Source organism: Nerophis ophidion, linkage group LG23 (genome assembly GCF_033978795.1).
Source record: "Nerophis ophidion isolate RoL-2023_Sa linkage group LG23, RoL_Noph_v1.0, whole genome shotgun sequence".
NCBI lineage: Eukaryota > Metazoa > Chordata > Actinopteri > Syngnathiformes > Syngnathidae > Nerophis > Nerophis ophidion.
In genome coordinates this window covers 5,037,410-5,063,669 of record NC_084633.1, presented here as the reverse complement: position 1 = coordinate 5,063,669, position 26,260 = coordinate 5,037,410, and the positions used below count along the sequence as shown (strand labels likewise).

The 26,260-nt window shown below is 38.8% G+C and overlaps 1 protein-coding gene across 3 annotated transcripts in view; it reads left to right on the top strand.

The window, feature by feature from the left end:
* The window catches only part of sez6l2 (seizure related 6 homolog (mouse)-like 2), a 53,486-nt gene that overhangs the window by 12,010 nt on the left and 15,216 nt on the right, over positions 1–26,260 (top strand). For 2 of the 3 annotated variants that reach the window (XM_061884294.1, XM_061884295.1), the window contains exons 5-12: positions 1,931–2,064; positions 2,237–2,429; positions 5,402–5,587; positions 5,669–5,852; positions 8,675–8,838; positions 15,336–15,530; positions 15,958–16,096; positions 19,009–19,205. In XM_061884294.1, coding sequence (XP_061740278.1) covers positions 1,931–2,064; positions 2,237–2,429; positions 5,402–5,587; positions 5,669–5,852; positions 8,675–8,838; positions 15,336–15,530; positions 15,958–16,096; positions 19,009–19,205 — 1,392 coding nt within the window. The remainder of the gene's footprint in view (positions 1–1,930; positions 2,065–2,236; positions 2,430–5,401; positions 5,588–5,668; positions 5,853–8,674; positions 8,839–15,335; positions 15,531–15,957; positions 16,097–19,008; positions 19,206–26,260) is intronic. The other variant, XM_061884296.1, reaches the window with a different exon arrangement.

The following is a 26,260-nucleotide window of genomic DNA, read 5'->3' as shown; positions in this document are numbered from 1 at the left end:
CTTGATAAAAGTGAATAAAAGTTGTAGTGGAAATGACTTAAATGATATGTAAATTAAGACTGTCAAAAATGATGAATTACTCCTGTTATTAATCACATAAAATAATCGCATTAATCGTGTATACATGCAGATTAATCACACAGCTTATTTTCAGCTTGCATGCTTCTTTACCTGAACTGTAGATGGATAATTCCTGCCAAGATGAATGAGGAGAGTCCGACTGCTGTGCTCGCTGGAAAATTTCTCTCTAAAATACACCCTGACTGGACTTTAATAAAACTGTTACCAGGTTTTGAGCAAATAAATGTACATTCAAGTAAAAAAAAAAAAAGAAATATATATATACATATATATATATATATATATAATATATATATATATATATATATATATATATATATATATATATTCTGGATGACATTCTGACAATAAAATTGCATTTATGTCCAAATACGATTTTTCAAGTTCATTTAAATGCCTACTGAAATGAGATTTTCTTATTTAAACGGGGATAGCAGGTCCATTATATGTGTCATACTTGATCATTTCGCGATACTGCCATATTTTTGCTGAAAGGATTTAGTACAGAACATCGACGATAAAGTTTGCAACTTTTGGTCGCTAACAGAAAAGCCCTGCCTTTACTGGAAGTCGCAGACGATGACGTCACCGGTGTGAGGGCTCCTCACATCCTCACATTATTTTTAATGAGAGCCTCCAACAAAAAGAGCTATTCGGAACGAGAAAACGACAATTATTTTAAACGAGGGTGAAAGATTCGTGTTTGAGGATATTGATAGCGATGGACTAGGAAAAAAAAAAGAAGAAAAAAAATCAAGTTTAAAAAAAAAAAAACGCGATTGCATTGGGACGGATTCAATCAATCAATCAATCAATGTTTACTTATATAGCCCTAAATCACTAGTGTCTCAAAGGGCTGCACAAACCACCACGACATCCTCGGTAGGAAAACTCACACCCAGTGGGACATTGGTGACAATAATGACCCAGTGGGACGTCGGTGACAATGATGACTATGAGAACCTTAGAGAGGATAATTCTGGGAAATCCCTTATCTTTCTATTGTGTTGCTAGTGTTTTAGTGAGTTTAATAGTACCTGATAGTCGGAAGGGTGTATCCACGGGTGTGTTGACGCCAGTGTCTGATGGAAGTCGACGACAGCTCTACAGACGGCGCAAGCTCAACTGATCTCCGGTAAGAGGCGACTTTTTACCACAATTTTCTCACCGAAAACTGCTGGTTGACATTTTGTCGGGATCCATGTTCGCTTGACCGCTCTGATCCATAGTAAAGTTTCACCTCCGGGAATTTTAAACAAGGAATCACTGTCTGTTTGTGTGGCTAAAGGCTAAAGCTTCCCAACTCCATCTTTCTACTTTGACTTCTCCTTTTATTAATTGAACAAATTGCAAAAGATTCAGCAACACAGATATCCAAATTACTGTGTAATTATGCGGTTAAAGCAGACGACTTTTAGCTGTGTGTGTGCGCAGCACTAATATTTCCTAACAGTCCGTGACTTCACGCGTACACGTCAGCATTCCGCAACGTTTTCAACAGGACACTTTGCGAGAAATTTAAAATTGCAATTTAGTAAATTATAAAGGCCGTATTGGCATGTGTTGCAATGTTAATATTTCATCATTGATATATAAACTATCAGACTGCGTGGTCGGTAGTAGTGGGTTTCAGTAGGCCTTTAAATCATGCAAGCTTGAAATGAATTGCGCTTTACACACAATTCAAAAGTGTGATTGATCTGATTAAAATGTGTTGCACTAATATAGATGTACAATAAATGATATAGAATGGCTCACTAGTAATATCATCTTTCCTGTTATAAAAAATGCAATTCATGATATTGTTTTCTTAAATTCCTCTCCTGTACTTCTTTTCCTGTCTTCACAGTTCAGTGCAATGCATCGTTGTCCGCAATGGAGGATGTTGTAGAGTCACCAGATTCTGCATCGTCATCATCTTCCCCCCCCCTTGAATGCACCTACAGCATCACAGTGTATGCAGGCTATGGTGTGGAGATTCAGGTAATGCGTGTATAATGTGACGGATGCATAAATCATTGCCTTTGAAAGTCTTTCATATTGATTTCCGCTGCAAACTGAAAGCACGTACTGCAGAGGTTCAGAGTTTTTTGTTTACATTCTTATTGTTGAATAATCAGCAATCAACTTGAGCTTGTTATATTTTCTCTGCAAGGTGAGGAAGGTGAACCTATCCAAAGATGAGTCGCTGACCATCATGGGTTACGGGGGTCCGGCACCAGAGCTGTTGGCAAATGAGACACTGATTAGGGAGGGTCAAGTGATTCGCAGTACAACCAATCAGGTGCACATCCATTATCGCAGTCGCCAGCAGAGCAACCATGGAAAGTTTATCCTCAACTATCAAGGTGAGAATTGACTTTAAAGGGGTCATATAGTTATTTATTTCTACATTTAAAACAGTTTCTTGGCGGTCTTCATAAAATGTAATGGTGGTTATAAGGCCAAAATTTTGCATAGAATATGTTTTACAGAACATTTTCAACATTTCTTCAGAATGCGCCGTTTTGTTGGCGGGCTTATTTATGTGCCTCCACTTCAACAGCGTCTTCTCTCTGTTTTAGTTTTCAGCACTTCCATATGGAGTCTACTGACAGATATACACTATATTACTAAATGTATTTGGCCACCCATCCAAATGATCAGAATCAGGTGTCCTAATCACCTGGCCCAGCCACAGGTGTATAAAATCAAGCACTTACTGTAGACATGGAGACTGTTTCTCCAAACATTTGTGAAAGAATGGGCCGCTCTCAGGAGCTCAGTGATTTCCAGCGTGGAACTCTCTTAGGATGCCACCTGTGCAACAAATCCAGTCGTGAAATTTCCTTGCTCCTATATATTCCAAAGTCAAGAAAATATAAGAGTTTGGGAACAACAGCAACTCAGTCACAAAGTGGTAGGCCACATAAACTGTGTGGGGTTGTTTTTCAGGAGTTGGGCTTGGCCCCTTAGTTCATGGGAAAGGAACTTTGAATGCTCCAGGATACCAAAACATTTTGGACAATTCCATGCTCCCAACCTTGTGGCAACAGTTGGGAGCATGACTGTGCACCAGTTTAAATTAAGATTGTCTTTTCTTAATCCATGTTTTGTAATGATGAATCGATAAAATTAAAATGTTTATTAAGATATACTGCGATGAGGTAGCGACTTGTCCAGGGTGTAACCCGTCTTCCGCCCGATTGTAGCTGAGATAGGCACCAGCGCTCCCCCGCTACCCCAAAGGAAATAAGCGGTAAAAAATGGATGGAATTTAGATATGAATCTTTTTTTTAGCATCCCTCATATACAAACCCCGTTTCCATATGAGTTGGGAAATTGTGTTAGATGTAAATATAAACGGAATACAATGATTTGCAAATCCTTTTCAACCCATATTCAGTTGAATGCACTACAAAGACAAGATATTTGGTGTTCAAACTCATAAACTGCAAATAATAATTAACTTAGAATTTCATGGCTGCAACATGTGCCAAAGTAGTTGGGAAAGGGCATGTTCACCACTATGTTACAGCACCTTTTCTTTTAACAACACTCAATAAACGTTTGGGAACTGAGGAAACTAATTGTTGAAGCTTTGAAAGTGGAATTCTTTCTCATTCTTGTTTTATGTAGAGCTTTAGTCATTCAACAGTCCGGGGTCTCCGCTGTCGTGTTTTACGCTTCATAATGCGCCACACATTTTCGATAGGAGACAGGTCTGGACTGCACTCTTTTACTACGAAACCGCGCTGTTGTAACACGGGGCTTGGCATTGTTTTGCTGAAATAAGCAGGGGCGTCCATGATAACGTTGCTTGGATGACAACATATGTTGCTCCAAAATCTAATGGACCATTCAGCATTAATGGTGCCTTCACAGATGTGTAAGTTACCCATGCCTTGGGCACTAATACACCCCCATACCATCACAGATGCTGGCTTTTGAACTTTGCGCCTATAACAATCCTGATGGTTATTTTCCTCTTAGTTCCAGAGGACACCACGTCCACAGTTTTCAAATATAATTTGAAATGTGGACCCGTCAGACCACACAACACTTTTCCACTTTGCATCAGTCCATTTTAGATGAGCTCGGGCCCATCGAAGCCAGCGGCGTTCCTTGGTGTTGTTGATAAATGGGTTTGGCTTTGCATAGTAGAGTTTTAACTTGCACTTACAGATGTAGCAACCAACTGTAGTTACTGACAGTGGTTTTATGAAGTGTTCCTGAGCCCATGTGGTGATATCCTTTAGAGTCTGCTGTCGGTTTTTGATGCAGTACCGCCTGAGGAATCAATGTTTCATAATATCATCGCTTACGTGCAGTGATTTCCTCCAGATTCTCTGAACCTTTTGATGATTTTACGGACCGTAGATGGTAAAATCCCTAAATTCCTTGCAATAGCTCGTTGAGAAATGTTGTTCTAAAACTGTTTGACAATTTGCTTACAAATTGGTGACCCTCGCCCCATCCTTGTTTGTGAATTACTTAGCATTTCATAAAAGCTGCTTTTATACCCAATCATGGCACCCACCTGTTCCCAATTAGCCTACACACCTGTGAGATGTTCCAAATAAGTGTTTGATGAGCATTTTTCAACTTTATCAGTATTCGTTGCCATCTTTCCCAACTTCTTTGTCACGTGTTGCTGGCATCAAATTTTAAAGTTAATGATTATTTGAAAAAAAAAATGTTTATCAGTTTGAACATCAGATATGTTGTTATTGTAGCATATTCAACTGAATATGGGTTGAAAATGATTTGCAAATCATAGTATTCTGTTTATATTTACATCTAACACAATTTCCCAACTCATATGGAAACAGGGTTTGTATATTATATAGAACAGTATATTGATTCATATTGTATTGTACCTGAGAAGATATACAGTGCTATGATAAAAGCGATGGCTGAAATGTTTCTCATCTATTTAACATGGATAGCCCGATTGTAGCTGAGATAGGCGCCAGCGCCCCCTGCGACCCCAAAAAGGGAATAAGCGGTAGAAAATGGATGGATGGACTATGTTTGACATCATTTTGTAATGCAACATTTCTAATTACAATAATGGATGTTGATCATGTATAAAAGACCACAACAGATGGTTGAATTTACTTTAAGGGAGCCCAGTCATTTATCATAGGGCGTTGCTTCTCATTGATAAAATGAAGCCTGGTTTCGATCAAAATAGTCTGTGCAAATGAATTATCCATGTAAAGCCAAGGACCATTCATAGAAAACAACAAATAATCATGCAGAAGAGCCATGTGAGGCAATAAATATTTTTACACGTTTCAAAAATAAAAGTTACATGTGCTCTCTTATCTCTTTAAAGCTTTTATGCTGTCCTGTCCGTTCCCTCGTTCCCCGGAAAGCGGCGGCGTCACCGTGACCGACATCCACCCAGGTGGTCAGGCACACTTCCACTGTGATCCAGGTTTCCAAGTCCGAGGTCACGAGGTGGCGACATGCGTCAACACCACACAACCACACTGGAGCACGCCCGAACCCCAATGTGACGGTTAGTAATCCAAAGAACTGACACGCAAATGTCTGGTGAATGTGTCGTGTTTCTTCATGTTTATTTCTCGTTTGTGTGTAGCAGTGTCTTGTGGAGGATGGATTCGTAATGCAACAGTGGGCCGAATACAGTCACCGCCCCCTCCGTCTGTCGCCAACCACAGCAACGGCAACAACCTGAGCTGCCACTGGTTGTTGGAGGCCAAAGAAGGCCACAAACTTCACCTGCACTTTGAGAGGATCGCGCTGGATGAAGATGACGACAAGTAAGACGTTTCCTACTGTGACTTTGTCAAATTTAGTTTTGTTCTGACTTTTTTTTCCTAACACTGACAGTGTTTCCCACAGGACTGCAGTGTATTTGTGACAGTGGTGCGTTGCGGGGGAGGTGGGTGGCGTAAATACATAACAATGTAATCCTCAAATTTGCGTATTTGGCTATTGCGCCATCAAGGCAAAACAAATATGTTTTTGATCTTTTTTTTTTACATACAAACATTTGGATTATATATTTAAAAAATATATATATTTATTTATTTATGTATTTAAAAAAAAAAATTGCTAATTTTTGGTGGTTTTTATAATGCCACATAACAGAGCCGCCTGCCAAAGGCACACTGCAGTTTTTATTTCAATCTCTAAAAGTCTCCGCTAGATTTTTTTGCAAGTATCTTTGAATAAATAAAAAATAAAAAAAGTATCTAAAGCAGTGGATATATATATATATATATATATATATATATATATATATATATATATATATATATATATATATATATATATATATATATATATGTATATATGTGTATATATGTGTATATATATATATATATATATGTATATATATATATATGTGTATATATATATATATATATATATGTGTATATGTATATGTATATATATATGTATATATATATGTATATGTATATATATATATATGTATATGTATATGTATATGTATATGTATATATATATGTATATATATATGTATATGTGTATATATATATATATGTATATATATATGTATATGTGTATATATATATATATATATATATATATGTATATGTATATATATATATATATATATATATGTGTATATGTATATGTATATATATATATATATATATATATATATATATATATATATATATATATATATATGCATATTCACGTTCCCTGAAGTGCAGAGAAACCTGCGAAACATGCTTGTAGGGATGATATAGCCTCTGTGTTTTTTCCTGACCTAACGTGTACAGATATACATACACACACACACACATACATATATATATATATATATATATATATATATATATATATATATATATATATATGTATAAGTCACTAAGTTGATAACACGAATGACGCCCCCTCTCCATCTTCTTATTTTCTGACAGACCAGGTGCGTTGCACTAAGCTTTCATACATGAATGAATATCAATCCATCCATTTCCTACCGCTTGTCCCTTTTGGGGTCACGGGGGGTGCTGGAGCCTATCTCAGCTGCATTTGGGCGGAAGGTGGGGTACACCCTGGACACGTCACCATCTCATCACAGGGCCAACACTGATAGACAGACCACATTTTTTTTTTTTTTTTTTTGTAAGGGGCGCTGGAAGCCGGCAGACCCGTCAGCGATCCTGTTCTGTCTCCCTGTAATGTTTGTCTGATCTTGAATGGGATTGTGCTGAAAATCGTAATTTTCCTGAAGGAACTCTCCTGACGAAATAAATAAAGTACTATCTAATCTAATCTAATCTAACATTGACATTCAAGTTCACACACTAGTATAGCCAATTTAGTGTTGCTAATCAACCTATCCTGTTTTGTTGAAGACAAATGTTTGATGTTGAATTTCCAGTCAGCTATGTTTGCATACCAATAATAGTAGGAGTATCTCAAATTATGAGCTTTATTGATTCTGTGATGGCGCTTTTAACTCAAAACACTTGTATCTCAAATCGGCGTCTCCCATTGAAATGAATTGAAATCAACGTATTTGGTGTTTGGCCCCTACAGAACACTGCAATTTTAACATAAAATGTGCCTTTTAAAAAAAAAAATGTTTTTCAGTGTAGAGTTTGCATGTTCTCCCCGTCGTACTCAGGCTTCCTCCCACCTCCAAAAACATGCATCTGGGGATAGGTTGATTGGTAACACTGAAGTGGCGCTAGTGTGTGAATGTTGTCTATCTATCTGTGTTGGCCCTGCGATGAGGTGGCGACCTGTCCAGGGTGTACGACACCTTTGCGCTAGAATGCAGCTGAGATAGGCTCCAGCGACCCCGAGAGTGACAGGCGGTAGAAAATGGATGGATATATTGTTAAAGACAACACATAGAATGTAGTATTAACAACTACAGTGGGTTTTTTTAAGTAATGTACAGCATTTACCATGGAGAGTGGTTTCAAACACACCATCAGCACCTTCTTCATATTTTCATGCATAAATGTCAGCCATTCAGATTATATTTTAACATCCTTGGCTGGTGTTAGACTCATTGTGAGGCAGACTAGCAGTGATACTCTTGAATTGCTTCACCTCATCGGTTACACGCTCGGTCATGTTTTTGATAATTTCCTTCTTTAATTCAATGACTATCATCCACTTTTCCTCCGCGGCACTCTCTTTCATACTCAATTTCCAATGCTTGGAAAACAATGTTATGTCAATCTCTAGCTAGCGAGTAAGACCAAATGTTTTGGGCGAACTTACAGGGTTCACCATTGCATTCAGCCCAATTTATGGAGTGAACTTACGCAAAATAAATACAAACAAATCAAATAAAACACACAAAAGTACACTGCATATATTAATCAAAAAATAAAATCATAATTCCATTAAAAATATATTGAAAAATCGAAGTTAAACATGTGCCATTTAAGACATAACAAAGGACTATAACTATATATGTTGCACATTTACAAGACAAAACCAGTAGATAAAACTGTGAATCCAGTCTCTTACTGTAACATTTTTCTGCTCTGTTTTCTTTAAAGAAGTCTGACATCACCTTCACTGCTGTATTTTCCATGCAGTGTCCTATGCATCTCCTGTCCTTTTAATAATTTCTTCCTTGTCCTTTGAGGTTAATTGTGCGCAGTGGAAACAGTTCGCTGTCATCACCGCTCTTCGACTCAGATTTAGATGACGTCCCGGAGCACGGACTCCTGAGCGAGAGCACCTCACTGTACTTAGAGCTCACTGCTGATTCATCCTCCATCCCTCTTCTCCTGGCGCTGCGGTATGAGGGTGAGTGGCCAGGCTCCTGACATATGTTTTTTTATGGGGAACTAAACGGAAAACAAATGGTGCTTGTAGATTTTTTATGATTGGTGCAATGTATGAAGGGATGGGTACAGAATTTTGTACTCTTTTTAGGCACCGCCCGAATTCCATCGATACCTCCGAGTATCAAATCACGTAAAATCCAACGGTACCATATTTGTTGCACGTGATGTCTTGTCCGGTTGCAGATTCAAACACTTGGCTGGTAAAAAAGCACTCAATTGGCACTATATATATATATATATATATATATATATATATATATATATATATATATATATATATATATATATATATATATATATGTATATATATATATATATATATATATATATATATATATATATATATATATATATATATATATATATATTTATGTGTGTGTGTGTGTGTGTACATATATATATATATATATATATATATATATATATATATATATATATATATATATATATATATATATACATGTGTGTGTATATATATATATACATGTGTGTGTATATATATATATAATACACATGTGTGTGTATATATATATATAATACACATGTGTGTGTATGTATATATATAATACACATGTGTGTGTATGTATATATATAATACACATGTGTGTGTATATCGATATATATATATATACATACATGTACAGCATGTGTGTATATATACGTTTTTATATATACAGTATGTTATATATTTATTTTTTTGTTTTATGAAGACAAAGCTTTGTGTTGTTATTATTGGCCGATGCCAACATTTTTTTATCTCATTGTGGTTCTTGGTTTGCGATGAGGTAGCGACTTGTCCAGGATGTACCCCGCCTTCCGCCCGATTGTAGCTGAGATAGGCTCCAGCGCCCCCCGCGACCCCGAAGGGAATAAGCGGTAGAAAATGAATGGATGGATGATTCTTGGTGTTTTCCCAATTTTTGCTGCTGTTTTATTTTTTTTTTTGTATTGTGCTTAGGGCCAGTGACAAACGAGTCAAAGCCCCCATGCCACACTTTGGGAACCGCAGCTGTGGAAGCTAACTATTATTGGTCACTTTATTCTTAAAACCGTAATATAGTTGTTCATCCTATGTTTATGCAGTGCCGGAAGTAGTAAAATCAGCTGTTCACCTGGCAGGTTTCTCCTTTGTTATAAAGAGGAGATAAACAGAGAAGTCCTTCTTTAACTGCCGCTTTGTTTTATCATATATTACTGCTTTTGCACACGTAAATGTTTACTTTAGTCTATGTAAATCAACACAAAATCCATACTTTGGAGCAATGTTCACAGACTCAATTTTTTGGCTTGTTTGCTTCCCGTCGCAGGCGATCAATGATGGTCGCGGTTGAGGGAAGAGTTGTTTGATGTTGGATGCTAGAAAATGGCCGATGCGTTGCAACATGCAAAATGCATTGTTGCAGCTCGATGATTTTTGTGCACGTCCTGCAATGTGTGTTTTGTGAGACGAGCGGGTGTAATGTGCAGTTGAACTCGGGGTGTGGTGGTCGGGTGTCGAGCGGCTGGATGTGAAGCTGAAGAGAGAGGAGGTGTGGGTGTGTGCTCGGGCTAAAATGCGTTCATGTTTTGCAGGTCTGCTGATCACTCTCCGGTCGATCGCGATGAATGTGTTGGTTATGTTGTAATTTTCCATGTCAACAAAGCAAGTATGCCAAATAAAAAACACTCAAACGTACAGTAAAGCTCCACTGTTCAAAATGCGCTTGCTTGATGTAAATTTACATAAGTACTAGGGTTGTACAGTATACCGGTATTAGTATAGTACCACGATACTAATGAATCATATTCGGTACTATACCGCCTCTGAAAAGTACCCTAACCCTTAAAATGTATATTAAGTTTATAAACTCAGGAAATATGTCCCTGGACACATGAGGACTTTGAATATGACCAATGTATGATCCTGTAACTACTTGGTATCGGATTGATACCCAAATTTGTGGTACCATCCAAAACTAATATCAAACCACAGAAGAAGAAGTGATTATTACATTTTAACAGAAGTGTAGATAGAACATGTTAAAAGAGAAAGTAAGCAGATATGAACAAATAAATGAACAAGTAGATTAATAATTCATTTTCTACCACTTGTCCTTTAATAATTTTGACAAAATAATAGAATGGAAAATGACACAATATGTTACTGCATACGTCAGCAGACCAATTGGGAGTTTTTGTTTGCTTACTTACTAATAGAAGACAAATTGTCTTGTACGTTCACTATTTAAGGACAAATTCACAATAAGAAACATATGTTGAATGTAAATTAAGATTGTTTTGTTGAAATAAAGCCAATAATGCGATTTTTTTTTTTTAAGGTCCCTTTTTTTAGAAAAGTACCAAAAACTGTCCAAATAATTTTTGTACCGGTACCAAAATATTGGTATTGGGACAACACTAATAAGTACATATACTGTATATGCTAATGATTACCATTAGCGATTATCCTAGCGATTTCAGCACCTTCCAGTTTGGTCAGGAAATGTACAATTAAGGTGCACGTTACATTCGAACAGCCGAAGTTTAATATGTGCAATACTTAGTTTCAACACTTTTTAGAGCACAACAAAATAATAGATTCGGATTAATGGCAAAGACTACTTCCCAGCTATCCAACACATTGTAGCCTATACACTACTGCCATCTAACGTTTAGAATTGCAACTGCATGCAAAGTCTACTATTTAATACTTGCAAATGAGACCTAGAGAGTTTAATGAGAAAACACAATTTAACAACAGGACAGCAGCAGTGTTGGAAATAACAGCATTATTTTCAATAACGGGTAATCTAATTACTGTTCCCATCGTTGCAATGCCGTTGCCGGTACTGAGAATGTGAAGTGGCTCGTTACTACTGTTTGGTTGAATCAAGCGCAAGCTGCATGCAGCGAGAAGGGGTGGCAATGATGACGCCGTTGTAAATGTGCTGATGATGATGTGCTGTCTCACTCCACACTCTGACACACAACAAGCTCGCGTTAAACGCGACAAGCCAGAGCCAGGGAAATTCAAAGGTAGCGTTCTCAAACTGCATGTACTGGCACTACGTTTTGCTCTTTGAAATTAAAGGCAAGAATGTTTACATAACATGCACGCTATGTCCAGGAAAATAAACGTGTATCGTTGGCCTCAAGCAACTTGAATCGCACCTCACATTAACACACGGCAACATGACACTTGTTGCTGCCACTAACCCAACACACTTTGGAATTTGGATTACCGTATTTCCTTGAATTGCTGCAGGGCATATAGTATGTGCCTGCTTTGAATTACTGCCGGGTCAAACTCGCTTCCTAAAATAATTACCGCCTGGTCAAACTGGTGACGTCACAAGTGACACTTCCCCTGTCATCATTTTCAAAATGGAGGAGGCTGATTTCAATACCGGTAATTTGAAGCCACATAAAGGGAAGAAGATTAAGAGCTATTCAGTAGGATTTAAGGTCCAAGCTTACATCACACTCAAATTTTTACTTCATACCTTTGGTAAGTGCCAGAGTGAGAAGAGGTTTTAAAATAATTAGCGCATGCTTACTTTTACCGCATGCCTTTGGTAAGCGCAAGAGTGAGAAGAGGTTTTAAATTAATTAGCGCCCCGGCGGCAATTCAAGGAAATACGGTAGTTCTGATTAATCACATGTGATTACTCGCTTGCATAATTAAAAATAGCGTAAGAAAATATCCCAATATTTGTACACAAATTCAATTTTATCATGAGAACGTCATCTGGGAACGTTTAAACGTTACTTGAATGCATGTCTTTTATTTTCCCCAAACTTGCTTACAGTTTTATCTAAAGTTTTTTCCAGGCTGCATTTTGGCACACAGGTGCAGAGAATTGCACTACTTAAGGCCAAATGTTCCTTTGTGTCCTTTTATCTATAAATTTACATTGTTGGTCTTGCATGGGGCTTTTGTACTTTTAATCTTCAATGTTACATTTTTATTGCTATGCATATCATGTGGCATACTGCAATCTTTTAAGTTCAGATAAAATATGGTGTGTGGTGTTTTTACCCTTCAGTCAGTTAATACAAACATATTTTACATTAAAGATGTTATCGAACATAGTAGCGTATAAAATAACGAAATGAATAATAACGTCAGTTACTTTTCTGAGTCACTAATTATTCTTACAATGAGGTAACTGAGTTTCTAACTCAATGACTTTTTGGGAGAAGTAATTTGTATCTGTAACTAATTACTTTTTTAAGGTAAAGTGACTGCCAGTGGACAACACAGTTATCATTATCAGCTCACTTTTATGTTAAAAAGAATATACTTTATTATTAAACTTAATATTGCACAATAACAATCCACCTTTAAGACCAGTTTCTTTCTTTCTTTAGTTTATTTCAAACATGAACACACCTACAGCATAATACATCACACAATTTCATATCATTTCACTTTACATCATGTCCGAAAAGGAGTAGGAAGAAGCAAAGCTTATTTAATCCTACCCCTTTCCCACTTCAGAGCGTTTACAAGTACATATGTTCATTTACTGACTTCTTTTTATAGCACAATGACATCCGTGAATGATTAATATAATCAGTTTTGTAATAGATAATTAAATCGGTCATGATACACACACTGAGATGAAGAATATCTTATTTTCAATAAGGTTGAAAGTGTTTCCCATAATTCTTCTTCTTTGTACTTTGTAAGCACTATTAATTTGAGCAACCTCTTAAAATGGATCATATCAGTACAATGTTTAACTTCTTTACTTAATCCATTCCAGTATTTAATTCCACATACTGATATGCTAAAGGTTCTAACTGTTGTACGTGCATACAAATGTTTTAAAGTAGATTTTCCTGTAAGGTTATATTCCTCCTCTTTAGTAGAGAAGAACTATTGTACATTATGTGGCGTGGCGCAGTGGAAGAGTGGCCGTGCGCAACCCGAGGGTCCCTGGTTCAAATCCCACCTAGTACCAACCTTGTCACGTCCGTTGTGTCCTGAGCAAGACACTTCACCCTTGCTCCTGATGGGTGCTGGTTGGCGCCTTGCATGGCAGCTCCCTCCATCAGTGTGTGAATGTGTGTGTGAATGGGTAAATGTGGAAGTAGTGTCAAAGCGCTTTGAGTACCTTGAAGGTAGAAAAGCGCTATACAAGTACAACCCATTTATTTATATTTATTTATTTATTATTTGGTAGCAGGTTATAGTTTGCATTGTACATAATTTTACCTGTTTGCAATTTTACCAAATCATGGAACTTCAATATTTTTGACTCAATAAATAAAGTGTTTGTATGTTCTCTATATCCAACATTATGTGTCAGTCTAAATAAATAATTTATAAAACATTTTTTTTACAAGATTTATAAGTAGGGGGTACCCGCTCCATCTGTATCAGTTTGGAGGTCCGACTCATTTGCCTGGAAAACATTGACAACCCCCATACTACAGTCTACAGCAGGGGTCACCAACCTTTTTGAAACCAAGAGCTACTTCTTGGGTACTGATTAATGCGAAGGGCTACCAGTTTGATACACACTTAAATAAATTGCCAGAAATACTGTAGCCAATTTGCTCAATTTACCTTTAACTCTGTTAGTATTAATAATTAATGATTGTTATCTTCTCTCACAATAAATATATATTTTTGATAACATGTTTTAAATAGGTTAAAATCCAATCTGTACTTTGTTAGAATATATAACAAATTGGACCAAGCTATATTTCTAACAAAGACAAATCATTTCTTCTAGATTTTCCAGAACAACATTTTTAAAAGAAATTCAAAAGACTTTGAAATAATATTCTAATTTGATTCTACAGATTTTCTAGATTTGCCAGAATATTTTTTTTTTATTTTAATCATAAATTTGAAGAAATATTTCACAAATATTCTTCATCGAAGAAACAGGAGCTAAAATGAAGAATTAAATAAAAATTTATTTTCAATAAAAAAAATAAAATTACTTGAACATTTATTTAAATTGTCTGGAAAGAAGAGGAAGGAATTTAAAAGATAAAAAGGTATATGTGTTTAAAAATCCTAAAATAATTTTTAAGGTTGTATTTTTTCTCTAAAATTGTCTTTCTGAGAATTATAAGAAGGAAAGTAAAAAAATAAATGAATTTATTTAAACAAGTCTTTAAAATATTTTCTTGTATTTTCAAATCCTATTTGAGTTTTGTCTCTCTTAGAATCAAAAATGTCGAGCAAAGCGAGACCAGCTTGCTAGTAGATAAATAAAATTTAAAAAATAGAGGCAGCTCACTGGTAAGTGCTGCTATTTGAGCTATTTTTAGAACAGGCCAGCGGGCTACTCATCTGGTCCCTACAGGCTACCGCGGGCACCACGTTGGTGACCCCTGGTATACAGCATGTACTGTAACTAAGACTATATGTGATACTATTAACTTATAGCATGTTTAAGTAGTTTATTCTGACAAGTATGCTGGGAATTCTCTTTGTTCATCTATTTTTCTCTCTAGCTTTCGATGACGAGCACTGCTGGGAGCCCTACATGCCTCATGGCAACTTCAGCAGCAGCGACATCACCTACCAGCTGGGCACCACCGTTACCTTCAGCTGCTCTCCAGGCTATGTCATGGAACAGGGCTCAGCCACTATTGAGTGTGTGGACGCCAGCAATCCCCACTGGAATGATAGTGAACCTGTGTGCAAAGGCAAGGAAAATCTCATTAAGTTTTTTTTGCCTTTTTTTTTTTTTTTTTTTTTTGGGGTGGGGGGTTAAGCAGCTTTAGTATTTAATTCATCTGGTCAGACTGATTAACCTATTTTTTGTGTCCATCTTGCTGACTTCCTGGGCATCATTATCCTGCTTTAACTGACCTAAATTGTTTGATGTCCATGTTTTTAATGGCAAATAGCTGCAGTTAGTCTTCTTTGCGACGCATCCGCCTTGTTTTTGTACCTCAAGGGATCCAAATAATGAGGTGGTTGTGTCAGAGTAATTAATCTTCATTGATTGAAGGCCGCCACATAGTAGGAGTTTAATAATTAAACAGACACAACACTCAATGGCCCGTTTCTGTATTCTGTTTCAGCATATTTGGCCTTTGTCATTTCACTTTGTTTCTTTTGCTCCATCAGCTCTGTGTGGAGGGGAGCTGACCGAACCCTCTGGCACCATCCTGTCTCCTGATTGGCCCCAGAGCTACTCCAAGGGTCTGGATTGCTTATGGCAGATCCACGGCAACGAGGAGAAGCGCATTGAACTGGACATCCATATGTGAGTTATAAGCAGTCACAAGACATTGATAAAACGTTGATGATACATACACTATATTGGCAAAAGTATTTGGCCACCCATCCAAATGATCAGAATCAGGTGTCCTCATCACTTGGTCACAGGTGTACAAAATCAAGCACTTTGGCATGGAGACTGTTTCAACAAACATTTGTGAAAGAATCGGCCGTTCTCAGGAGCTCATTGATATCCAGCGTCGAACTGTCATGGGATGCCACCTGTGCAACAAATCCAGTCGTGAAATTTCCTTGCTCCTAAATATTCTGGGTTTGGAGGTTGCCAGGAGAACGGTACAATTCGGACTGCATTGTGCTGAGTGTGAAATTTGTTGGTGGAGGAATCATGGTGTGGGGTTGTTTTTCTGGAGATGGGCTTGGCTTCTTAGTTCCAGTAAAAGAAACTTTGAATACTCCAGGACACCAAAACCTTTCTGACAATTCCATGCTCCCAACCTTGTTGGGACAGTTTGGAGCGGGGCCCTTCTTCTTTCAACATGATTGTGCACTAGTGCACAAAGCAAAGTCCATAAAGACATGGATGACAGAGTCTGGTGTGAATGAACTTGACTGGCCTGATGATGTGACCTAACCATTGCGCTTTTGGATGAATGGTGGAAAATTCCTATAAAGACACTCCGCGACCTTGTGGAAAGCCTTCCCAGAAGAGTTGAAGCTGTAATAGCTCCAAAAAGTGGGCCGATATCATATTGAACCCCATGGGTTAGGAATGGGATAGCACTTCAAGTTCATATGTGAGTCAAGGCAGGTGGCCAAATAATTTTGGCAATATAGTGTACATGCTCTTTAAAACAGACTTTAAAACAATGTTGCAAAATAGTTGTATTTTTAAATTGAGACAACGTTGGTGTCTAAAGTCGGATGCACGTTGTTGGTTGGGATATGACCAAATTTCAATGGTCACAACCTGACATTGAATAAACTTTGTCAAAAAGCACGTTGTTTCAACATTGTATTTGTGTTGCTAAATATTGGTTGGAAAATAACCAAAATTCAATGGTCAAAACAACATTAATTAAATGTCGTCAAAAAGCATGTTGTTCCAACATTTAGTTTGAGTTGCTCAACGTCAGGACCTAATTCAACAAGTTCTTAATGTTATACTAATGTCTTGTGACAGCTGGGTTGGCTTACTTTCAGAAAAAAACAGCAACGCTAAGGGTCTGATCTACTAAGATACAAAGAACAAGTGCAAACTATAAAATTATATGTATTCTTAGTGGGCGATCCACTAAGATTGTTTGTGTAATTAATAACAATTGCAAAATTGTTTGTTTTAAACATTTGTTTATTAAATTTTTTACATAGACAGTTCAGAAATACAAACCCAAAACCAGTGAAGTTGGCACGTTGTGTAAATTGTAAATAAAAAAACAATCGACTGAATCGAGAATCGTCTTGAATCATTACCCCTGCTGCCCAGTGCTCCCCTCACTTCCCAGGGGTGATCAGGAGGATGGGTCAAATGCAGAGGACACATTTCACCACACGTAGTATGTGTGTCACAATAATTGGTACTTTAACTTTAAGAATCAAATCGAATCATGTGGTGACCAAAGATTCCACAGCCCGATTATTTTACCAGTAAATCAAGCACACATGACATCTGGGTGGCAGCCATCTTTACTCTTTGTTCCTCAGTGCCCTCTTTTGACCACATGTGATTACAACATATCATGACAGTCTCTTCCTCCAGTGATTTTAGTACTTTACCACAATACACAATTTAAGAAATGCAGTCTAATTATTAGCTTAGGGTAGTGGCTCCACAGTGTGTATGGAGACACATAATTACCTGCAAGCTTGTCAGCCGGGGGACTAGAAATAAAGGCAATATCAGCAAAAGGGGATTGGCATTTGTGATTGACATTGAAAGGCATTAATCGGCATTTGCGATTACATGCTTTTTTTAGGAAAATCGTGCAATTCTGATCGGTGGCCAATCATTTGTCACATCCCCAATGGCATCAAAACAGTGCCAACATCTTTGTGCGTAAAAAACACACAATGCCTGTCTATGGCCTCTCTCTGCACACGCAACCTCATTTTTGCATATAAAATTGGAAAGGATGAGAGTTGCTGAGCCGCCTGTTCAATGCCAAAAGGCTATGGTGAGTTCAATAACCGCCGAAATTAGTAGGACAAAACGATACTGTACAAATACTGTCATCAGTGAAGCATACACACAAACATATTAAACAGTGGGCTTTCTAACAATTGAGAAAGTGTGTGTCATTTTTGTCCTCAAACAAAAAACAAAATAATACAAAAAAAATATTTTTTCCCCCATCTTTTTCCATTTTCAATCCTTTTTTAAAAATGCTCTAGGGAGCCACTAGGGCGGCACTAAAGAGCCATGAGTTAACTTTGACAGCCCTAGTAAAAAAAAAAAAAAAAATCTAACATCCCAGCAAGCACAAGACATTGAAACAATGTTGAGAACGTGTTGAATAAGGTCCTGACATTAAGTAACTCAAACCTATAGTTGAAACAACATGCTTTTTGATGACGTTTAACCAATGTTGGGTTCTGGCGTTGATTTGAGTATTGAATTCTGGACATTTCCCTACCAATATTGGACAACACGAATACAACGTTGACACATGCTTTTTTGACGTTTGTTCAATGTCAGACGTTGATTTCACCATGGAAATTTGGTCATTTCCCAACCAACAATATGGATCCAATGCAGACATCAACATTGTCTCAATTTACAAATACAACAACTCTGCAATGTATTTTCAAAGTCAAATTTAAAGGACATGTACGTATAATCAACGTTGTATCAATGTTTTGTGCCTGCTGGGATTTACAATTTGTCCGCTATTAAATGCTATTTTCTCTGTCTCTGTTTTCTTTCCTGCCCCTTTTAAAAAGTTTAAATATTCGCCACACTGACGTGCTGACCATTTTTGACGGCCGCGATCTCATGTCCCACGCTATCGGCCAGTACCTGGGATCCAAAGAACGCTTCAAAGTCGTGTCAGGGGGGTCAGAGGTCACCATTCAATTCCAGAGTGATCCGGAGGATTCCAGCTTCATCCTAAGTCAGGGATTCCTCATTCATTATCGTGGTAAGTTTAATTTTAGTCATTTGGCAGTTGGTTTGTTAACTACAGTATAATGTTTTCCCGATACCTATATTTTGGCACCGGAGGCGGTACTTTTCGATACTTTTTTATAAACAAAGGGAACCACAAAAAATTGCATTATTGGCTTTATTTTAACAAAAAATCTTACGGTAAATTAAACATATGTTACTTATTGCAAGTTTGTCCGTAAATAAAATAGTGAACATACAAGACAACTTGTCTTTTAGTAGTAAGTAAACAAACAAAGGCTCCTAATTAGTCTGCTGACATATGCAGTAACATATTGTGTCATTTTCCATTCTATTATTTTGTCAACATTAAGGACGAGTGGTAAAAAATGAATTATTAATCTAGTTGTTCATTTACTGTTAATATCTGCTTACTTTCTCTTTTGACATGTTTCATCTACACTTCTGCTAAAATGTAATCAGTTATTCTTCTGTTTGGATGCTTTACATTAGTTTTGGATGATACCACAAATTTGGGTATCAATCCGATACCTAGTTGTTACAGGATCATACATTGGTCATATTCAAAGTCTTCATGTGTCCAGGGAGGTATTTCGAGATTATAAACATACAAACCCCGTTTCCATATGAGTTGCGAAATTGTGTTAGATGTAAATATAAACAGAATACAATGATTTTCAAATGCTTTTCAACCCATATTCATTTGAATGCACTACAAAGACAAGATATTTGATGTTCAAACTCATAAACTTTATTTATTTTTTGCAAATAATAATTAACTTAGAATTTCATGACTGGAACACGTGCCAAAGTAGTTGGGAAAGGGCATGTTCACCACTGTGTTACATCACCTTTTCTTTTAACAACACTCAATTAACGTTTGGGAACTGAGGAAAATAATTGTTGAAGCTTTGAAAGTGGAATTCTTTACCATTCTTGTTTTATGTAGAATTTTAGTCGTTCAACAGTCCGGGGTCTCCACTGTCGTATTTTACTCTTCATAATGCGCCACACATTTTCGATGGGAGACAGGTCTGGACTGCAGGCGGGCCAGGAAAGTACCCGCACTCTTTTTTTACGAAGCCACGCCGTTGTAACACGTGCTGAATGTGGCTTGGCATCGTCTTGCTGAAATAAACAGGGGCGTCCATGAAAAAGACTGCGCTTAGATCAATCAATCAATCAATCAATGTTTATTTATATAGCCACAAATCACAAATGTCTCAAAGGACTGCACAAATCATTACGACTACAACATCCTCGGAAGAACCCACAAAAGGGCAAGGAAAACTCACACCCAGTGGGCAGGGAGAATTCACATCCAGTGGGACGCCAGTGACAATGCTGACTATGAGAAACCTTGGAGAGGACCTCAGATGTGGGCAACCCCCCCTCTCTAGGGGACCGAAAGCAATGGATGTCGAGCGGGTCTAACATGATACTGTGAAAGTTCAATCCATAGTGGCTCCAACACAGCCGCGAGAGTTCAGTTCAAGCGGATCCGAGACCGCAGCGAGAGTCCCGTCCACAGGAAACCATCTCAAGCGGATCAGCAGCGTAGAGACGTCCCCAACCGATACAGGCGAGCGGTCCATCCTGGGTCCCGACGAGCGGTCCATCCTGGGTCTCGACTCTGGACAGCCAGTACTTCATCCATGGTCATCGGACCGGACCCCCTCCACAAGGGAGGGGGGGACATAGGAGAAAGAAAAGAAGCGGCAGATCAACTGGTCTAAAAAGGAGGTCTATTTAAAGGCTAGAGTATACAGATGAGTTTTAAGGTGAGACTTAAATGCTTCTACTGAGGTAGCATCTTGAACTGTTACCGGGAGGGCATTCCAGAGTACTGGAGCCCGAACGGAAAACGCTCTATAGCCCGCAGACTTTTTTTGGGCTCTAGGAATCACTAATAAGCCGGAGTCTTTTGAACGCAGATTTCTTGCCGGGACATACGGTACAATACAATCGGCAAGATAGGCTGGAGCTAGACCGTGTAGTATTTTATACGTAAGTAGTAAAACCTTAAAGTCACATCTTAAGTGCACAGGAAGCCAGTGCAGGTGAGCCAGTACAGGCGTAATATGATCAAACTTTCTTGTTCTTGTCAAAAGTCTAGCAGCCGCATTTTGTACCAACTGTAATCTTTTAATGCTAGACATGGGGAGACCCGAAAATAATACGTTACAGTAATCGAGACGAGACGTAACAAACGCATGGATAATGATCTCGGCGTCTTTAGTGGACAAAATGGAGCGAATTTTAGCGATATTACGGAGATGAAAGAAGGCCGTTTTAGTAACGCTTTTAATGTGTGACTCAAAGGAGAGAGTTGGGTCGAAGATAATACCCAGATTTTTTACAGAGTCACCTTGTTTTATTATTTGGTTGTCAAATGTTAAAGTTGTATTATTAAATAGAGGTCGGTGTCTAGCAGGACCGATAATCAGCATTTCCGTTTTTTTGGCATTAACTTGCAAAAAGTTAGCGGACATCCATTGTTTAATTTCATTAAGACACGGGTCTAACATGATACTGTGAAAGTTCAATCCATAGTGGCTCCAACACAGCCGCGAGAGTTCAGTTCAAGCGGATCCAAGACCGCAGCGAGAGTCCCGTCCACAGGAAACCATCTCAAGCGGATCAGCAGCGTAGAGACGTCCCCAACCGATACAGGCGAGCGGTCCATCCTGGGTCCCGACGAGCGGTCCATCCTGGGTCTCGACTCTGGACAGCCAGTACTTCATCCATGGTCATCGGACCGGACCCCCTCCACAAGGGAGGGGGGGACATAGGAGAAAGAAAAGAAGCGGCAGATCAACTGGTCTAAAAAGGAGGTCTATTTAAAGGCTAGAGTATACAGATGAGTTTTAAGGTGAGACTTAAATGCTTCTACTGAGGTAGCATCTTGAACTGTTACCGGGAGGGCATTCCAGAGTACTGGAGCCCGAACGGAAAACGCTCTATAGCCCGCAGACTTTTTTTGGGCTCTAGGAATCACTAAAAAGCCGGAGTCTTTTGAACGCAGATTTCTTGCCGGGACATACGGTACAATACAATCGGCAAGATAGGCTGGAGCTAGACCGTGTAGTATTTTATACGTAAGTAGTAAAACCTTAAAGTCACATCTTAAGTGCACAGGAAGCCAGTGCAGGTGAGCCAGTACAGGCGTAATATGATCAAACTTTCTTGTTCTTGTCAAAAGTCTAGCAGCCGCATTTTGTACCAACTGTAATCTTTTAATGCTAGACATGGGGAGACCCGAAAATAATACGTTACAGTAATCGAGACGAGACGTAACAAACGCATGGATAATGATCTCGGCGTCTTTAGTGGACAAAATGGAGCGAATTTTAGCGATATTACGGAGATGAAAGAAGGCCGTTTTAGTAACGCTTTTAATGTGTGACTCAAAGGAGAGAGTTGGGTCGAAGATAATACCCAGATTTTTTACAGAGTCACCTTGTTTTATTATTTGGTTGTCAAATGTTAAAGTTGTATTATTAAATAGAGGTCGGTGTCTAGCAGGACCGATAATCAGCATTTCCGTTTTTTTGGCATTAACTTGCAAAAAGTTAGCGGACATCCATTGTTTAATTTCATTAAGACACGCTTCCAACTGACTACAGTCCGGCGTGTTGGTCAGCTTTAGGGGCATGTAGAGTTGGGTGTCATCAGCATAACAGTGAAAGCTAATACCGTATTTGCGTATGACGTCACCCAGCGGCAGCATGTAGATGCTGAAGAGTACAGGGCCAAGGACCGAACCCTGGGGAACTCCACACGTTACCTTAACATAGTCCGAGGTCACACTGTTATGGGAGACGCACTGCATCCTATCAGTAAGATAAGAGTTAAACCATGACAGGGCTGAGTCTAACATACCAATTCGTGTTTTGATACGCTCTAATAAAATATTATGATCGACGGTATCGAAAGCAGCGCTAAGATCGAGGAGCAGCAACATAGATGACGCATCAGAGTCCATTGTTAGCAATAGATCATTAGTCAATTTTGCGAGGGCTGTCTCAGTCGAGTGATTTGCCCTGAAACTGGATTGAAAGGTTTCACATAGATTGTTAAACGCTAAGTGTTCATTTAGCTGCTCTGCAACAATTTTTTCGAGGATTTTCGAAATTAAGGGAAGGTGAGACACCGGTCGGTAGTTTACCATGAGGTCAGGATCGAGGTTAGGTCTTTTAAGGAGAGGATGAATAACCGCTTTTTTGAATGCAAGGGGAACAGTGCCCGAGGAAAGTGATAAGTTTATAATATTTAGCACTGATGGACCTAACAATACAAAAAGCTCCTTGATAAGTTTCCCAGGAAGTGGGTCAAGCAAACATGTTGTTTGTTTTATTCCATTTACACGTTGTAACAATCCTTCTAATGTTATTTCATCAAAACGAGAGAAACTATTTTGGATATTTGCAGTATCCGCCGTATATACAGTCGTATCTGTGTTACTATAACCCAGTTGTAGCTGGGACGCATTGTCTTTAATCTCCTTTCTAATAAGTTCAATTTTCTTATTAAAGAACTTCATAAAGTCATCTGCCGAATGGGTGGAGCTACTGGAAGGAGTCCCTTGTTGGGTTAGCAATGCTACTGTACTAAACAAAAATTTTGGATCGTTTTTATTAATGCGGATGAGATTTGAGTAATAATTAGTTTTAGCTAAGGTAAGCATGCGTTTATAAGTTATTAAACTATCACTCCATGCTTGATGGTGCACCTCAAGTTTAGTCGTGCGCCATTTGCGTTCCAGCTTTCTACATAATAATTTCTGAGCTCTAGTTTCTTTAGTAAACCATGGCGTACCCCTTTTTGGAGCCTTTTTTAACTTCAGCGGTGCTATACTATCAATGGTTTCGCGCAGGGCGTTGTTAAAGTTGTTAGTGAGGTTATCAATAGAGCCCACATACTTTGGGAACGGTGCCATTACCGAGGGCAGTAGGTCCGCAAGAGTCGTCGTCGTGCATTAATGTTGCGGCTGCTATAGCAGTTATTATTATTATTAGTTTGACGAACATGCGTCTGAACTTCGAATTTTATAAGGTAATGATCGGACAATACTTTAGTATACGGGAGTATCGTAACTTTGGAAACGGTGATACCTCTGACAAGCACTAGGTCTATCGTATTACCGCTGCGATGCGTCGGTTCATTTATTATTTGTGTAAGACCACAGCTATCAATTATAGTCTGGAGCGCCACGCACGGTGGGTCCAATGGGGTATTCATATGGATATTAAAGTCCCCCATTATAATTATATTATCGGCGTGCGTCACTAAATCAGCAACAAACTCTGAGAATTCACTAATAAAGTCCGAATAGGGCCCTGGGGGGCGGTAGATAACGGCCAGGCACAGAGGCAGAGGTGTGGCAGACTTCATAGAAAGCACCTCAAACGATTTATATTTATTATTTAAGTTCGGACTAAAGTTAAAGTTTTCGTTGTATATTAGTGCGACACCCCCTCCCCTTTTGAGGTGACGGGCAATATGCGCATTCGTATAGTTAGGAGGGGATGCCTCATTTATCGCAAAAAAGTCGTCTGGTTTAAGCCAGGTTTCGGTAAGACCGATGACGTTAAGGTTGTTGTCTCTAATGACCTCATTGACTAATAACGTTTTGGGAGACAAAGATCTGATGTTTTGAAAGCCCATATTATAGGTAGTGGGCTGTTTTAAGGAGTTGTTGATCAAATTATCCGTAGTAGCAATATTAATAATGTTGCGTTTATTATGCGCAGTGTACTTAAAATAATTACGACCATATCTAGGAATTGATATGACGGGAATTTTCAGATTGTCTACTTGGCGCTGCGATAAACTGAACGCATCATAATTTGCCACCTCAGTAGAACGCATGTCTAACTCTGACGTAGTCATAGACACAGTAGAAAAAACATTTTGTGAGTTGTGTATTATTATACGAAAATTGCTATGTGTACAGGGATCATCCAGCCTGGCGCTGGCTAGTTCTAGCTTAACTGACTCCATACCCAGGCTAGCAGGCTCTGTAATTGCCTGTGACCGGGCTTGCTCTAGTGCAGTTAGTCAAATGTGGCTCAATGCGAAGTCTATGTTCCGAGACAAGAGGATAGCGCCTTCCTGGTTAGGGTGAAGGCCGTCTCTCCTCAGCAAGCCAGGTTTGCCCCAGAAAGAGGGCCAATTATCAATAAACGTAAATCCCTGTTGTCTGCAGAAGCTATCCAGCCACTTGTTAAGAGAGACTAATCTGCTATATCTCTCATCATTGCCTCTCCCAGGCAGGGGGCCAGAGACAATTACTCGATGCCTGGACATCTTTCTGGCGAGATTACAAGCCCTGGCTATGTTTCTCTTTGTAATCTCTGATTGTCTCATCCTAACGTCATTGGAGCCAACGTGTATTACTATATTCGCATAACTAGTGGTGCGGTTAGCCTGCCGTACGTGTTTACTAGACCTGTTGCAAGTTAGCTCCCTAAGACTAGCTTCAATGTCAGGTGCTCTGCCCCCGGGAATACACTTAATTGTGGCTGGTTTGCTAAGCTTTATGTTTCGAGTGATGGAGTCCCCTATGACTAAAGTGTGGTGCCCGGTAGACCGGGGTGTAGGACTAGCTAAAGGGCTAAATCTATTATGCGTCTCAACCGGTACACCGTAGCTTGTAGGCCGGTTAGGGCTGCTACAAGCTGGGCTAGTTAGCTCGCTACAGCTAACGCTAGCAGATGTGTCCGCAACATCTAAAGTTACGAAAATACACTGCTCTAACTGGCGGACACGGCTCTCTAGCAAAGCCAACCTATCCATGAGTAAAGTGCACGAAGCGCAGGAAGCCATACTCACAGAAACTTTCCGTCGCCGAGCTGAGTGCCAGCTGTCTTCGGGAAGTGGTGGTCACGGTGTTCCAAAACCTGTATGTACCTTTTCAGCATTAATGGTGCCTTCACAGATGTGTAAGTTACCCATGCCTTGAGCACTAATGCACCCCCATACCGACACAGATGCTGGCTTTTGAACTTTGCGTCAATAACAGTCTGGATGGTTAGCTTCCCCTTTGGTCCGGATGACACAATGTCG